The sequence below is a fragment of the Motacilla alba genome, chromosome 2, assembly GCF_015832195.1.
Source record: "Motacilla alba alba isolate MOTALB_02 chromosome 2, Motacilla_alba_V1.0_pri, whole genome shotgun sequence".
Lineage (NCBI taxonomy): Eukaryota > Metazoa > Chordata > Aves > Passeriformes > Motacillidae > Motacilla > Motacilla alba.
In genome coordinates this window covers 117,493,020-117,509,477 of record NC_052017.1, presented here as the reverse complement: position 1 = coordinate 117,509,477, position 16,458 = coordinate 117,493,020, and the positions used below count along the sequence as shown (strand labels likewise).

At 41.6% G+C, this 16,458-nt stretch overlaps 1 protein-coding gene across 3 annotated transcripts in view; it reads right to left on the bottom strand.

The window, feature by feature from the left end:
- LOC119695642 (serine/threonine-protein kinase Sgk3) overlaps window positions 1–16,458 on the bottom strand; it is a 55,774-nt gene that overhangs the window by 24,237 nt on the left and 15,079 nt on the right. The window contains exons 1-2 of one of the 3 annotated variants that reach the window (XM_038124550.1): window positions 9,219–9,545; window positions 1,893–2,097 (exon numbers count right to left, since the gene is read on the bottom strand). In XM_038124550.1, coding sequence (XP_037980478.1) covers window positions 1,893–1,970 — 78 coding nt within the window. In that variant the 5' untranslated portion in view covers window positions 1,971–2,097; window positions 9,219–9,545. Of the gene's footprint in view, window positions 1–1,892; window positions 2,098–9,062; window positions 9,174–9,218; window positions 9,546–16,458 lie in introns of those variants that run through there. The other 2 variants (XM_038124558.1, XM_038124542.1) reach the window with 2 other exon arrangements.

The window sequence follows — 16,458 nt, the reverse complement described above, 5'->3', positions numbered from 1 at the left end:
CATCAAAAGGTTTGAGCAGAAAATCAGTTTCTGTTCAGACCAGTAAGATTCTAGAAGAGTCTCAGAAGCAACAGTGAAACACTCTGTGAGAATGGTAAGGTAAAGACTATCCAGTCACCTGAAATCCTTCCTAGCCTTTATCACTCTGATCTTTCTTCTCACCCCAAGTGAAAACCCTTCTTACCGCTCTTTACAGAAATGGCACTAGTGTGGCCATCAAAAGAGACAGTTATACCTACCACAAATCTGCTAAGAGCTGCTTCCCCCTGTACCCCTTTCTCACTCCCTGTCAAAGCACTGATGGGATCCTGTCAATACACACAGCTACAGAACAGGGGACACAGTAACAGCACTGACACATGCTGGAATTCACAGTTTCTACCATGAAGTTTAGTATGACCCTCACTTCTGTTATCAAATCCTAAAATATATGTGATAATATTCGAAAGCTTGGTTGCAAAAGCACTTCTTGTCAAGCTGCTAATTACTCCCTGGCACAGAAAGCAGAAGACAGCAGGACAAAGTGTACCTCTGCATGGTGTAATCTAGGCTGGATTCTTTCCCCCCTCCTCTCTCTGCCCCCCATTTCTCATGTTTCATACTGCTTTCTCAAGGGCACGCCCAAAGAAAATGCCTTTACACTGCCTAGGCTGTCTCACAGACCTTCAGGTAAAATGACCTGGACTCCACAACATCAGTACATGCTCAATGTACCACACTGCCATATTTTAACTGCAGAACTGCCAATGCTGAGGCAAAAAACCAGAACTGTTCTGCTCAAGTTTAGACTTCCACAAAGGTTTTTCCGCTCACCTGGGTATCACATGAATGCAGAGGTTTAAGGAATTAATAAAGTTCTCTTTTGTTTAAAGTTCCCTTTACTGGCACACTCCTTCCCCAAGCTACAGCTTGACACACTTGTAGAATCAAAGAGCACTGTTCTTCTCCAAAAAAGGGAGGTGAAGAGGAAAAGGAGACAACCTAACCCCTAGTAAAACATTGTTTTGTGGTATTCTTCAGACAGCAACTCCATATTGTTTCCACGGTGTTTGCATTCCTCATCTGAAGAGTGACTAACTCACTCAATGAAAAAAAAATCTTAGAGGAAGTTGCACAAGAGCAATGAAACAGTTTGAGCCTTTTAAAGGAAGTATTTTGATCTTGTCATTTAGAGTTATATATAAGCCAAACAAAATCCATACCACAGTACCTCATTTTTCAGTATGCAATGCAAAGAGTTTACCACACAATAGGAAGACTTCACAACCAAAAAGTCAAACTAGGAGGTAAAGAAAGGAAAAGGGAGAAAAATGGCAAGAAGTGGAAATGGGAACAGGATAGGAAAAAACTCATAAGCATTAGAATCAGAAACAGGAAGGAAGATAGAAAAAAAGGTTTTGAAAAAATTTGATGGTTTATTATTTTTTTCATTTTACACAAAAAGTTACTATAGTATAATAGGATATCTGTGAATGAATGGATGTTCAAACAAACAAACCCTCACAAAGAACCAAATTCACACTTTATCCCTCTGCAAAATAAATGTCTTCATGAAAAATCATGTAGAATGCCAAAAATGGTACCAGAATATTTTCCCTGTACTTGGATACTTAAATATTTTATACAAGCAAATGCAGCTATTTTGGGGTAGAATCAGCAGAAATTTGTGAAGGCAAGTTCTTTCTGCAGAAAGCAACACAGGTAAACACTGTAAAATATTCACAACTTTTCACACTGGACTATGGCCAGTGCTCACAAGAACAAGGAAACTGATTTCCATAAACTTATTGAAAATAATATGAAGCTTAGTAGCACAAGAAAAGAAAGCAGCACTGCTAGGCACCAACAGCCTATTGCCTTTGCCCACAGTGCTTATTCTCTTACATACTTACAGTAAATCTCTTCTTCTTCTCTCTGTGTTCATCAGAGCTGGGAATGCTAACGCTTGGGCAGCTCTCTTTGAGATCCATTGTATGCTTCTTGGGACAAATTCGTTACAGGACCCTGCTCTGGGTGTTGCAAACAGGAGGTCTCGTCAACGGTACTGGTCCAAGATCCGCAGCTTTTCTTGAGAAAATCTGAATTCCATCATGTTATCTGAAAGTGAACATAGAAGGAAAATTTAAGTACAGGAGCTCTTAACTCACATTGCTGAAAACCTGTGTGACAAGAACTTTCCTGGCAGGAAATGCACATTAATATGTACATATAAAGCCACAATCATAGCTATTTTGTAAACCTTCATGCTTGTAGTTCTTTGTTGTTTCACTGAAATCACTCACATTCTCCAAAGACACAAGTGCATCCAAAAACTCACTGAGCAGTGTAGACATACTGGAAACAGATTTGGGGCCACTATAGAGAATACTTTGTAGGAACAGAGGGCATGAAGAAATAATTGAAGATGACAACCTGGTATCAGACATCTGAGAAATGCCACCAACTTGTACATTCAGAACAATTTATTTCAATACCAAAGGTTTTCAACTGCATGAATCTCTACCAGAGGGCACTTCAGATTTGTCAGAACATGCTGAGTGCATTTAAATGTCACATCAGAGATGAAAGACGACATGAGAAAAACTATTTTTTCATGCGAATTTTAGAGAGGGACACAGGCAGCATCATGTGTCTGTCTGAATATTTACCTTCTCTGCCCCTCTTTCCCCTTACCAGGCATACTTTGTGTTTGGCAGAACACAGAGTGTAAGGTCACCCCTTCCCTTCAGTGGAACAGTTAAGTTTCCTTGCAGAATGTGAGAAGGGCATAACACAAGAGACTGAGAATAAAGCCATCAAAAAGGCAGAAAGCTTAGCGTTAACTAGATGCCTCTTTACTCAGAGAAGGACAGCATTCTCCACACCTGCCCTGAGAACAAACACATTATTTACTGGACCCCACTGATAACAACAGGAGCTTCAGCAGTGCTTAGGAGCAGCCAAAATTAATGTTGCATAGCTGCACACCTCTGTTTGGGCCCGCACAGCACAGCCATCCGAACTGCCTCACTGAATGCAGCACAGCTTTAGAACAAGATGTGTCTGATCAAACATGAGAAAAGTGGCTTAGAAAGAGGGAGACCTCAGTTCTCTTCAAAATAGCCAGAGGAAAAAGGAGCGTGCAGTTCAACACTAACTCCCTATTTTCTTAAAACGGGGAAGTATAAAAGTGAACTCTATATTTCATATCATAAATTTCCAAAAAGCACAAACTAATCCCATGCAATTCTGCTATTAGAGAGACACCCATATTTATGTTGGCACAAAGGCTAAAGCTCCTGGAATCCAGTGAAAAGATTTGTTCTTAATACCCAACTAGTCTCAGTCAGTCAACTCACTATTTTTCTTGCTCTCAAAAGCCAGATCATCAAACTTCATGTTGTTATTTCTCTTTTTGCCAATTAAAATTAAGTTAATTTTCAAAGAGCTGTCTGATGACTTGAACAAAAAGGAATGTTTACAACCACTATAACCACAGCTAAGTGATAGATCATCCATACTGCAAGATAGTCAGAAGATTATTTTTAGCTACAACTGCATTTACCTTAATTTGATTGTTCCCTACTTCACCAATTAGGTAATTACAGTGTTGAGCAGGGTTAAGCTTCTCCCCGCCTTTATTTGACTAGAACACAGTTCATTCAACACAATTGCACAGACCATGGGTTTCAAATTGGTTTCTCTTTTCCTTTGGAAAGCTACTGCTAAAAGCTTTGTTACCAGGCACACCTTCCACAATTTTATACCAGCATGAGGTTGAGTGTTTTCCCATTGCCACACACTAAAACTGAGACATAAAGGTTAACTGAGCTCTTCCCCATCATAAGAGGTCCACTAAAACAGTCAACAGGCACCACTTCCAGTAAGTGTTTCACTAAGCTTAGACTTTACTAATCACTTGTGTCAACCTTTATCTACTTCAGGTCTAGTATCAGGAACTGAGCATAAGCCCCTCTGTTTTATCTGTCTTACTGCTCATCACAGAAAAACAAGTAAAGCTTTAAAATGGATTAGGTGTTCCCTGATTAATATCACTCACTGTCCTCCTCTTGTAAACCAACATGTGTTACAAAGGTTTCCAAGATGCCGGTACTCATTCTCACAATACAGGCAGTATTTCTCTCATCCCTTCAGTTCTTATTTTTGGTGTCAGAGTTTAAAATGCCAGTACAGGAGCCGTATGGATTAAAAGCTGTAGTCTTGCAAGACTGAGCTTTATTTCATATCTGAAGTTGAAAGATCTCTAAAAAACAAAAGGAGGAAGTGTCAACCAGATTAATTCAGGAAGAGTTTATTCATCTTACTGGGGAGATGAAGAATAAATCATCTGAGAAACCAAAACGGTAATGTTCACATTTCGTTCTTTAAGCCGCCTGGAAGATCACTGGCCGTGATTATTTTCTTTCCCTGAGGCATCTCCTCTGAGCCGTGCCTGGGTCACCAACACTAAGCTGAACTGACAAACCTGGAAGAACTGCATTTTCACTTTGCCACTAAGCTCCAGCGGATCAGAGCTTTCTTTCAATTTCTGTTTGCCTCGAGCATATCAGCTCTTGAGAGCTGCTTACATCGGAACTGTAGGTCTGACTACAGAAATAGGGACAGACATGCCTTAATCTTTACCACGCTGCAGTTAGGAACACAGCTGTAGTTTAAATAGAAGGTAAAATCACTAATGCTGTGATAACTACATGAAGTAATAATGGAGAGAAAACAGTAGAGACATTTTTATTCACAGCTTCAAAAGTGGAAATTGCAGCATTTTGAAGGATGCCAGGTACAAGTGAGCTTAACAGACACAGTCAGCAGAGAAGTCTCTACCTCTGGTTACAGCATTTCCTGAACTAAAAACAAGCAGCCCCTCGGCTCAGCTTTGATAACAGACCAAAGAGGACAGGAATTTCAGAAAACCACATATCAAAGTAAGTCACCTCAAACCAAACCTGGCCACCAGTGAAAGATGTAGATAATGTAGATAAGCTGCAAGACAGATTAATGCTGAGACCAGTGTTGTCCAGAAACAGATAAAACTTAAACAGCCTTACAGAGGCCTGGAACAGGAGAAAGCACAGAAAAAGTCACAGTAGATCACAAGTCACCAGTCCTCCTGGCCCAGTTTCAAGCCTATCAACAGTTACACTGTCCATTCTCTCCATGGGGGCTGTCAAAAAGCCAGCAGCATTTTCACCGTTTCCTGCAGGAAGCCACAACAACATCAATTTTCAGGCTGACCCTTGTCTGCAGTAAAGCAAGAGCATGGCAATAGCAGAACCCTGACACCATGAGAGCATACACAAATCTACTACACCCACAAATGAATGTCTGACTATAAAATCTTCAGTGCAGCTTCCTCATAGCTGCATGCAACAGGCAAATACAACATATTTTAGCAGTACATAACATCCTCCTTTTACTCTCTTCTACATAAGCAAACTGTATTAGAAAAGGTTTCTGAAGTTTACTCAGACTATTTTATTCTGGACTGAAACATTTTCTCTTCTTTTTAAAATGGTAATGGCCTAAACATGGTATCACTGTATAATGAAAAGATCCTTTTCCTGGGTGCTTATGCTTCAACCTCTGCCTAGAATGTCCAAGGCTAGATCAGGTAGCTGTGTACTCACCTGATTCCTCTCCAGTTGCTGCCACATTGCCTTAAATTCCTCTAAGGCCAGGACAAATCACACTCACTCTCTGAGTAAGACAAGGGAAGCAGAGACAAGAACTGACAAAACCCCAAGAGACTCTCCCTGCAAGCATGTTTGGAGTCATCACCAGGATCCATATCCATTGGAACAGAGCATTGGAACAGCATATAGGCACTTCTCTATACACTAATCATCTGCCCTGAAGGACTTAGTTTGGGACTGAACCACCATTAAACCATCTGCTGAAAATCTCACCTGTGATTCCAATTACAGAAGAAACCTGCATGTAAAGAAACTGAAAGCAAGGCACAGGAGGCACTCCTATTATTCACTATAAACACTACCCTATTTCTTTTAACTTTAGAGAAAGTACCAGCTTTGGCATGCTTTCCATCACTTCCTCAGTCTTCTCCACAAATGCACTGATAATGGCTCAACATATCACTGGGCCTTACACAATCTTGTAGAAAACCCAGAAAGTCAACTTTTTCTCAGCCTCTCTGTGGAGAAACAGCATCCCATTCTTGTTACCAGACAGCAGCTAACACATGGGAAATGGGAGACAAGATATTCAGAAGCCAGTGCAACAGAAATACAGGATGAGGAACTGTACATGAAGTCACATGCTTCGTAAAAAGCCAAAAGCAAAACACAGATTGCTAATCTCTAAAGAGAGAGGGATGGACAAAAGCTGTTCAATAACAAGGTCATGGAGGAAAAAACGTTCCATTCATAAAATACATCCTTTTAAATATCACATTACATACAGTTTTTAATACAGTATCACTAGACACCATGGTAGACCTCTAGCGAGACTTTACCTGAACTAAAAACCAAAGCAGTAACCAAAATACTCTAGTCACTCCCTGGCTTATCTCCACACTCCCTTCTAGAGCACAATTTGAGAGAGTTGAGAATTGAGGCACTACTATAAAGGAAAAAGCCTGCTCCCTGTTTACACATCCACCCACTACCTAGCAGTTTAAAAAATTTCTAGTAGCACCACTCCTCTGCAGCAACATGGGCAAAGTCCAATTCAACTGAATCTTTCTAGTTACAGGAAAGGACTGCAAGTAAAGTGAAAATGCAACCAAAGGAATCAAATAAGTAATCACCCTCTTTTTGTCTCTATCAAATTTACTTTGGAGAAGTCAGGCAAACATTACCTTCCCACGACTGTATTGCACCCAAGAACATCCCTTCTGCCCCACCTCCCAAAAGAAGCTCCAGTAAATTACTCTTAACTGGCATATAACAAGATTCATGGCTTGGATTAGACCTATTTGCATTCATATTTATTACATGACAGAACACAGGTTCTCTGCTGTGGTAAGCAAACCCTGAGTAATAAAACAGGTCTTAAGAACAAATACTGCCAGTAAGAGGCAGTTGTCTTTTAATCCTGAACACATCTCCATAGTAATTCCAACCTTAGCCTGTGTCCATAGTACCCACAAGGATCACTATGTATCTCAGATGGAATAACTTACACAACAGAGTATATTAAACAGCTTACAAACAACAGAGTATATTTAAAAATCCAGTTTGTATTACACTTGCTACCTGCACATTTCTTGGTGCGCTTTCTCAGTCTGCCTGTACACCAGGTCCAATTAAATTTTAAATCTAGATGCCTAAGGATAGCACAACTCAAGAGTTGCAGCAACAGCACCATAAACTACTTTGAAGAGCTCTTACAGACAGCTGACAGCAGCCACCTGCAACATAGTCAGCTCTACATAAGAGGGCAGTCAGACTTCAGTGAACACCAGGCAAACAATCCAGCTTCATTTTACACCCCACAGGATGAAAATTAAATGAGAGAACACCACATTTCAATTCCAGATATACTGGACACGTTCTTACATGACCTTCAACAGAAGTCACCAACAACTCTCCCTCGGTTTCACTACATAAATACAGAATTCCAATCTGTTTAAGATGGATGTTACTGCTAACACATGGAACATGGAGAGAGTTCCAAGGTTTTATGTACTGTAATCAGCAAAAGGGTAAAATTCATATAACAGAATACAGCTGGATAATAACATAATGGAATGTGCAAATCCAAGTTACAGGCCACAATCCAGAAATCACACTTTTGAAGTCTGGGCTTTACAGAAATGATGCCTGCCTAGAACCATAAAGCTATCGGATAATGAAAAGGCAACAACCTAAACACTGGGATATAAAAAGCAAACAGGAGAAAGACCCTTTAGGAACATACAAACTGTCCGTCCAGTTCACCACCCACCAGTTGATTCCTCATGTTACATCAGTGTAACCACAGCAAGTATTCTACGTCCATTCTGCAGGGACAGTTTACAGACTCCCACAGGTGACAGCATACACTGAACTCTCACATATTTCTGTGCTGCACAGAGAATGAGAAGGTTCAGTTCATAAGGATTCACAGATTAGTGGCTTATGTACAGAAAACAGAATTTGGTGCAACAGCATCAGATGTGGTGAGGCTGTAATTTACATCACAGGTGGGAATTTGAGGCTGGAAAGCAATTTTAACACATTATGTTGTTATTATTATTATGTTACATTATCATGTAACCACTAGTGCCTACTTCTTCAGCTTTGCCAAGGTTTTTAAAACAACCGGTACTTCTCACTGACATGGGCAAGTCAATTGTGCTGCACTTCTGATCTAATCAAGAATCTCAAAGTATCTTTTAAGAAATAGGTCAGTTTTCTAAGCTTTATGTTATAAGAAATACCATGCATGGAGACTACCTTAACAACACTGAACTTTCCAAAATGCTTTCCAAAAGCTAGTAACATTTTTTCCTGAAATCTGAAGTATCATAAAGCCTTCAGGAAAATATTCCTCCATATGCAGCTTCTGTTTTTACCATTACTTCATATTACAGTCATTGAAGAGACTGATGTGCAGGTGAAGAAAAAAAAAGGTCAAAACTATATTTAGACACTGAGACTGAAACAACACTAATGTCAGAAGAATCCAAAATAGAGTAACATCAAGCCTTAAAAATACAGTCTCATTCTGTGTGTGTCTATAAAACCACTTGGAATGTCTGAAAGAAGTTATAAACAAACCTTAGCTACAAGGACACTGCAGCAAGTGATATTCACAGAAATCTTCAGTGCAAGAAGAACCATAAGGGCATTCAGGTAACACTGCTGTGCTGTGATGAAATGCACTACCCGCATGACAACGTATCCTAAGTTTGAAGGGGAATAAGAAAGGCGCATTCCATCCTGCAAAACTACTGCACGTTCAGAAGCAGCAGTCACACCTTTATGAGCTGCTAGAGGAGGAAAACTCACATAAACACACACACCAAAAAAAAAAAAAAAAAAAAAAAAAAAAAAAGCTTTAGCCATAAGACTTTACAACAGCCTTTTAATTAACCTCCACAAAATTAAATTCCTCAAGGGTACCTGAATTTCGACAAAGCAGCGTTGCCTAAGACACTTCAGTGCTGCTCTTCCGAAACAGAAGCACGTCCTGGCTGCGAACCGCTCGGAGAAGGACGAGAACGGCCGCGCAGAGGCGGCCCAGGCTCCCCTCCCTGGGTACCACGGACCCGCACCTACCTCCACCTCCTGCTGCTCTTCCTCCCCCTCCTCCTTCCTTCCCCTCCTCCTCCTCACGGGCGCAGCCACCGGCTTCACCGCACCGCGAAGACCTCGGGAACGAAACCCAGCTTCTCTCGCCTTCACCCCAGCAACTATTTCTGGGCTCCGTGACTTCTAGGAAGTTGAGGCGTTCCTGCCGTTCCCGGCCCAGCGCCCGCCGCCGCTGCCCCGCGCGGCCATCGCCCGCCCCCGCAGGGTAACGCGCTCGGGGCTCGGCGGCGGGGAAAGGGAAAGGGAAAGGCGGATCCGCCTGGGCGCCGAGGCTGCGGCCGCCCTCTCCCTCCCTCCCTCCCTCTCTCCTTGCCTGCCTCCCGCCCCTCCCCGCCCGCGGCGCCAGGCTGCCCGTCCGCCCGCGCAACCCTCCGCGGAGCCCGCACCCCGGCTTGCCCCGGGCTGTAGGACGGGGCCGGGAGGTGAGATCCTCTCTCCCTCCCGCCCTATATCTCTATCTCTATCTCTATCTCTATCTCTATCTCTATCTCTATCTCTATCTCTATCTCTATCTCTAATCTATATCTATATCTATCTATATCGCCACACTAAACTAAAAAACTTTAAAAACCATATTTTGTTTTAGAGGCAAGTTTTCACTTCCCCTAATCCCAAGGCTTCCGTCCTCTCTCCCCTCCCTAGCCCCTAGGGGGATGCTCCTGCTTCTGCTGGGCGGCTCCCCACAGAAACTCTGGAAAAACAGCAACGCTCTGGTAAAAATAACTTCAAAACACCCCTGCGCACACGAGGGGTGTCAGTTTAACTCTTCAGTGTGCCCAGGGGTGCCCACAATCCACCGGCAAGGCTGTCATTAAACCAACCGGCTGCTGTAATGACAGCTCTCCTGTATGGGCAGGAGCAGTAACGCAGGGGAAATGAGATAGGTTGGTATTGTATCTAGCCCTGTTTAGGGAACTATTTCTGCAACCTCTGAAATTTCAGGGGTAAGTTTCAACACCCCCACTAAAATTCAACCAGACGTCTTAAAATGATCTGCAACTTGCTAAGTTTTCCTGAGCAAACTGAGGCCATAAAACAGTTATAAATTATAGGGGGATAAAAAAAAAGCTCCTTTAATGACAGTATCACTCCTCACTTTATTTTGTTAACAAGATCTAAAAGTGTGAGACAAACAGGAGTTAGCATGGATTCTGTTTAACAGAAAAGACCACCACACCCATTATGTTAAAGCCTCATGTTTACTGAGGATCTGCTATGCTTTCAAACATTCAGAGGAAGCTTAAGAGGCAGGGAATATCTAATGCAAATGGTAACACTCAGGATGAGTTTACAGCTTATGCCATTTTAGCTTCCTCCCTATAAATACCTGAAATGTTTCTTGGGATTTCAAAGGCCAGGTAGCGAATGAGCAAATGTGAAAATACTGCAGCCCACTCCACTGTATTACCAATGTAACACAAGGGTGTCCCCAAAACCCCACAAGCTGTCATTAGTTACTGTTCTATTGATTATGGAGAAGGCCCATGTTCTGCAGGCCTGTCTTCACAAGACTTGTATTTGGGCCTGACAGGACATGACGGTGCTCATTTCAACAGCCACAGGTATTGGCAAGTATCTGGCAAGCAGCAATTCAGGAGATCCCGTTTCTGAAGAGAGCTGCTGCAGAAGTATTCCTGCATAATACTACACTCATGTGTCAGGCACTGACAGTCATCCAAGCATTCTCCAAAAACAAATCAGAGAAGCAGTCTGGCAGTTTTTAAAATACGTCAGTGTTTGGTTAGTGTGTTGTAACTGTGTCCACACAAGCTACAAGTCAACTGGATCACAAGCTTCCATTTCAGTAGAGTCCACACAGGAAGAAAAGAGGAATTTTACCATCCTAACCTGCCCTTTCCTGATTTTGGAGTTTTGTGGTTTTGGATAGGTACTGCTACATATTGAGACTTGGCATTGTAGCAACAGCCTTCTCTTGCTCCTTCAGATCTGGCAAGGTATTTGCCTCTGCATTCATAGAGAGGTTTAAAGAGGCTTTGTTAGGACTTCTTGTGGTGAGCCCCAGACCAGAATGCTTCTGAACTTCAGTCAGTTAGAATAACTCATTGGCAAATAATTTAGTCAGGTAATCTGTATTCAAGAGCTATTTTTTCTTTGCAGTTGTTGAGCAGTGTTCTGCTTCTGTCTGATTGATAGTTTTCAGTTAATCATTCACTGGTCAGCAGATCAGTTAAATGGAGCTATTGGACTGATTTACAGTACAGCCTCAACTCAGGAAAGGTGAGAAGATGACCCTGGCTTGGAGATAATTTAACTCTGTCTCCCTGTCCACACGGTCTAAGCCCTACACTTCTGATAAAGAGTGGCTATTTGCCCTTCCTCACACTGAAAATGCCTCTGAAGACTGGGCTGTCGAGCAGTTAATTTTATGCAGTTCCACTCCCTATTCTGGTGTAGGTAATTAGAGATTAGCAACACAGTACATATCCTTAAATTGTAATTTGCCTGAACGGATTCCACAGTACATTCATCTGTCTAGTGCATCATGCTATGCAAAACACTGTTAAGGTCCTAAAATTTCAATAAATTGTAATTTACGGATTTGCTTGATGAGCTTTTAAAGGCTAATATTCTAATGTCAAGGTGGATACCTGGTGGTTAACTGCATAGCACACAGAGAAATGCATGGAACTCAGCTTGTCTTTTAGTGAAGTTAAAGGTCAGCATTCACTCTGACATTTTTGTCCCCAGGAACTCCCTTGCATTCCCCGTTTATGTTTTCTGGGCAGTAATACACACAGAGAACCTCATTTCCACTGCTTTGCAGTACTTTGCTTCTAAGGAATGTTACAAATCCATGTTGTGTGCTGCCATCTCAACTATTTTAAGCCTTTGCTCAAGGAATATCAGTGTTTGGGCAGTGGGGGTGGAAAATATGAGAAAACAGAAGAGAAATGAAGGACCCATCTCAACCCACTGCAAATGCAAGAGGTCACAGAAATGCCGAGTACCTTTAATATGTTTCTCCAAGCCAGGGAAGAGCAGGTAGCAACGATATGAACTATTCAGTTCTGTTTTTACTGAAAATGCCCTTAAATTAGTATGAAAACCTTGTCCCTGACCAAAGATCAAAAGTTTCATTTTATAACATCAAGAGAACTACACAGAAAAAAAACAGAGCATAAAAAACCATTGTAAGACAAAGACAAGCAGGAATACAGATGACTTGTTTAAATGCAGCCAGGAGTTTTGCCAGTGAATACTGTTCCATGTGAATATACCATAAAACTTTTGTATACATTCAAATATTCACACAAAAAGCACAGCCCAAATCACTTGACAAGCATAATCCAAGAATTTTAGTTATTTCTAAAACACAGCAGGTCACTGAGCAACAAAATAATTACTTCACTATCAGCTTCAAGCATTAACACCACAGCTCTCCATTTCAGTTCTTGCATCTTCAAAGGAATATCTTAGCCTATCTCAGTTAACACCAAGCTTTGTATCCTACTCCTCACACAAAGGAAAACACAACCTCCTTGTGCCAGAACAGACTGTTAATAGTCAAGAGGTTTGGACACCAAGATGAAATGGTGTTTGGAATTAAAATTTCTTCTGTGGCAGTATCTTGCCAATTGTTAACTCCAGTTAAACCAAATGTGTCTCTTTAAAACCCTCCAGACATGACAGGGTAATAGATATGAAGCAACCTTTTAAATAATTATTGTTAGCCTTTAGCCCATCAAGCACTGGACTTAAACTTCATTCAGGAAACAACTCATGGCCACTGTAGTTAACAAGGCATGTGCCAATTGTTTTAACCAAAGAGCCCAAGTCCCAGCAGGCTGTACCCACCTGCACAGTCTGAGGACATCACCCTTCGGAAAGGCCTCAGGCTACAATGGACGGGCCTCACAATGACACAGGCACAGCAACTCTGGGCAAATACTGTCTAACACCAGGGATTCTGGCTGCCACAAACACCCCATAGATGTATAAAGACAGATATGCACCTGCCCTGTTCTATGAGTTACTCTCACACTGCTCTCCAGTGTGGGGCCGAGGAATCGGCGGGATTGTGCCTGTGCCTCTGGGACGTCTTTATAAAGGCGCTTCTTCAGGAAGGTCGCGGCACTCCTGCCATCGACACCGCCACGGCACTCCAGCCTCTTGTTTGGCAGCTAATTAGGCTATGCTCATACCCCGCCGTCTGATTAGGAGCAGAAGAGGTTTGGGCATGGGCCAGTTGGGAGCAGGCACTCAGCCCTGCAAAGCATGGCACCCGAGAGTTGTGTACTGGAGAAAACAGCGTCCTGTTAAACTCCCTGGGCTCATGAGACTACCAGAAAACACAGGCTACCATGGACAACATCAAGTAAGAGAGAACACTGGGTGGGAAAGTGAATTAGCTGAAAGCCTGAGAGTTAAAACTGTGGAAGAAATGCCAGCTGGGCAAGATTTAAAGCTCACAATGCAGGTGCAAGCAACAGTATCACCAGGTAACTGTTCTTTACCGAAGCTGGTTTTGTAACACTTAATGAATGTATGCATATTAATAGATTTCATTTAACTCATTTTCATAGTTGCATGCCTGTGCTTATTAGAGAAGTCTGAGTAATGGTTCAGTTTTACATGAGCTGCGCAGAGGAAATGGTTTTTCCCCTACTTTCTTTTTGTACGCTAGATCAGCTACAGAATGTCTTCAGATGACAGTCTTTCAACTTGAAGGAATGAAATGAATACTTAAAAGACTGATTCATTGCAAATATATACTTCAACCCCTTCTCCCAAGCAAACTAACCAACCCACCAGAAACTACCAGAAGCCACCTAAACACGGCTGAAAGATTTAGTATTATCTTTTTACAAAGCATAAGAACTTGGCAAGCAAAAGGAGGCTTCATTCATAGCGACATAGTGAACTGCCAGTTTTCCAGCACTCCAGACACGAAGATGATGATCCATGAATATTACAAGAAGAATGTCCTGGAGCACAGAGGTTAATGAACATCAAAACCACGATCTGCAACAACACTACGGGGACTCTCCCTCAGCATAGCAAACACCACAAATCGAAATGATGGAAAACTATAGAAAAACCGTAATAAACTGCATCATTTCGTGAACATCACAGAGTGTGTATAACATGAACCAGAAAAATGACAGCAGCACCACATCAAAGAAATTCTTCACAGAAGCTCAGAAGAAAACTGGTTTAAATCAACTTAAGCATACTAAAGGAACACTAGTACACAAGCAAGCATTCTGCCAATAGCATAAATGAATGATGAAATTTCAAAGTAAAAATGCCATCTCAGGCAGTGAAATACCACATCTGCAATTTCAATACATGTATCTCTATTTTCCTGATTTCATCCTCCTCAAGTACTCCTCTCATGCACACACCAAAAATGTATTATTGTTACTCTATATGGAGTACTTTTTCTCAGGTTAGTTTCACTTTTTTCAATTATTAGTTTCTAAAAATTACTTAGCATGTAAGGCATTTAAAGTGAACGGTGAGTTCTATACACATGAACTGACTGACCAAAACCCTGCTGTTTACATCCTGTTCACTTATCACTCCAACAGCTGGCAGGGTTCCACCAGTAGACATCACCCAACCATAGCTGTGTCCTTAGCAGAAGCACAACTATCAGACGGCACATGGCCTCTATCTCCTTTTGCCCTGCAGCTGCCCTCACTCACTGCAAGCGTGCCCAAGTGAAACCTCCACCAACTAGTTCAGCTGCCAGAAGAAGAACAGTGTGAATGCTGAACTCCTGATAGCCTAGTTTACCTTAGTTATCAGTTATGTCAGAGACCCACAGTGTGGATACTGCCTCAAGCCACCTCCGCTTGCTCACATGGAAGCACAGAAGATTTACATGGGTTCCAAGAATATGAGGAAAAAGAGACCAGGCTTACCACCAAGACCTACAAGGGTGAATACATAGATAACAAAAGGGAATATATAGATAACAAAAGGACAAAGATACCCAGCTGCTTTATAGGCATATAGCAACACATGTGCTTGACATGTCACATATACAGCTTATTGGTACATGCTGACATGTTCTGGTACTAGTTTCAGCAGACATGCATGAAACACAGTAATAAATTACTGCACTGGTAAACACTGTGAAGCTGAAGTCATCAAATACAGCCCATAAAGCACAAATTGTCAAAAAACCCCTCCCAACTGACAGAACTGTATGACCTGCATTTTGCTCTCAACAAAGACTCTTTGGAATTCCATTTATAAATACAGTTCTATAAAATAGGTCAAGTCTCTGAGTTTCCAGGAGATCTGAGTGATTTGAGCAGGAAGGTATACCAAAGCTAAGTATAAAAGAAAAAAAATCTCTCTAAGTGGTAATTCTGTATGGATGTTTCTTATTTCAGCCTCCCGAATCCCAGCTACAGCACGTTCTGCTAGAATTGCAAATACAGGCTGGGGTGAACAAACATGCTTTGGTAAACAAGTTCTCTGGCACACAATGTTATGTAGGTGGGGTCTACACAGAATGTCAAGAGTTCTTCCTCAAATTGTAGAGATGAACAAGAACACAAGGACCCCGTTTGCATTTTCAAGCTACTTACTGCTATTCTAGACAAAAGAAACTGAACAAGGGCTTCTGGTAAGGGGTGTGTATGTCCACTCACAAAAGGCTCACAGGCTTTTTCCAAAATAAAAGCATTTTAAAGGCAGCCTAGGATCTACAGAATAGGCCAGATTTGTTTTTGCTATTCTATTAATACTTCCAACAAACTGTTTATGGCAAAAGACACACGAATTCCACTAAAGCACTGTTATGCACCAACTCAGAGTAGAAAAAAGGTAGCAAAAATGAAAAAAAAAACCAACCTACCGAAGCAGGAAGATGTATCTTAAAATCCAAAAAGGACACAGATTTAAGAAAAATGTTGCAAGAGTTTATTATTTGCTGACCTTACTTTGCTTACTTGTTTATCTAGTCATTTCCCAGGTTTGCCAGATTCCCAACCCTATTCCTGACCCACAGAGATGATGAACATTCATCTACTAGCCAGAGAGTATGATTTTTGTTCTCCAGGAACATTTTCATTTTCACGTTTTCTGTCCTGGGAACTGTGGGTCATGTTTGAAGTACATGTGAGTCTGAACTTTAAAATTAATTTCAGAAAGGATTTATATAAAGACACATCAGCAATATTTTATTTAAAGATGCATACACTCCTCTTATACCAGGTAAAACCAATACAAC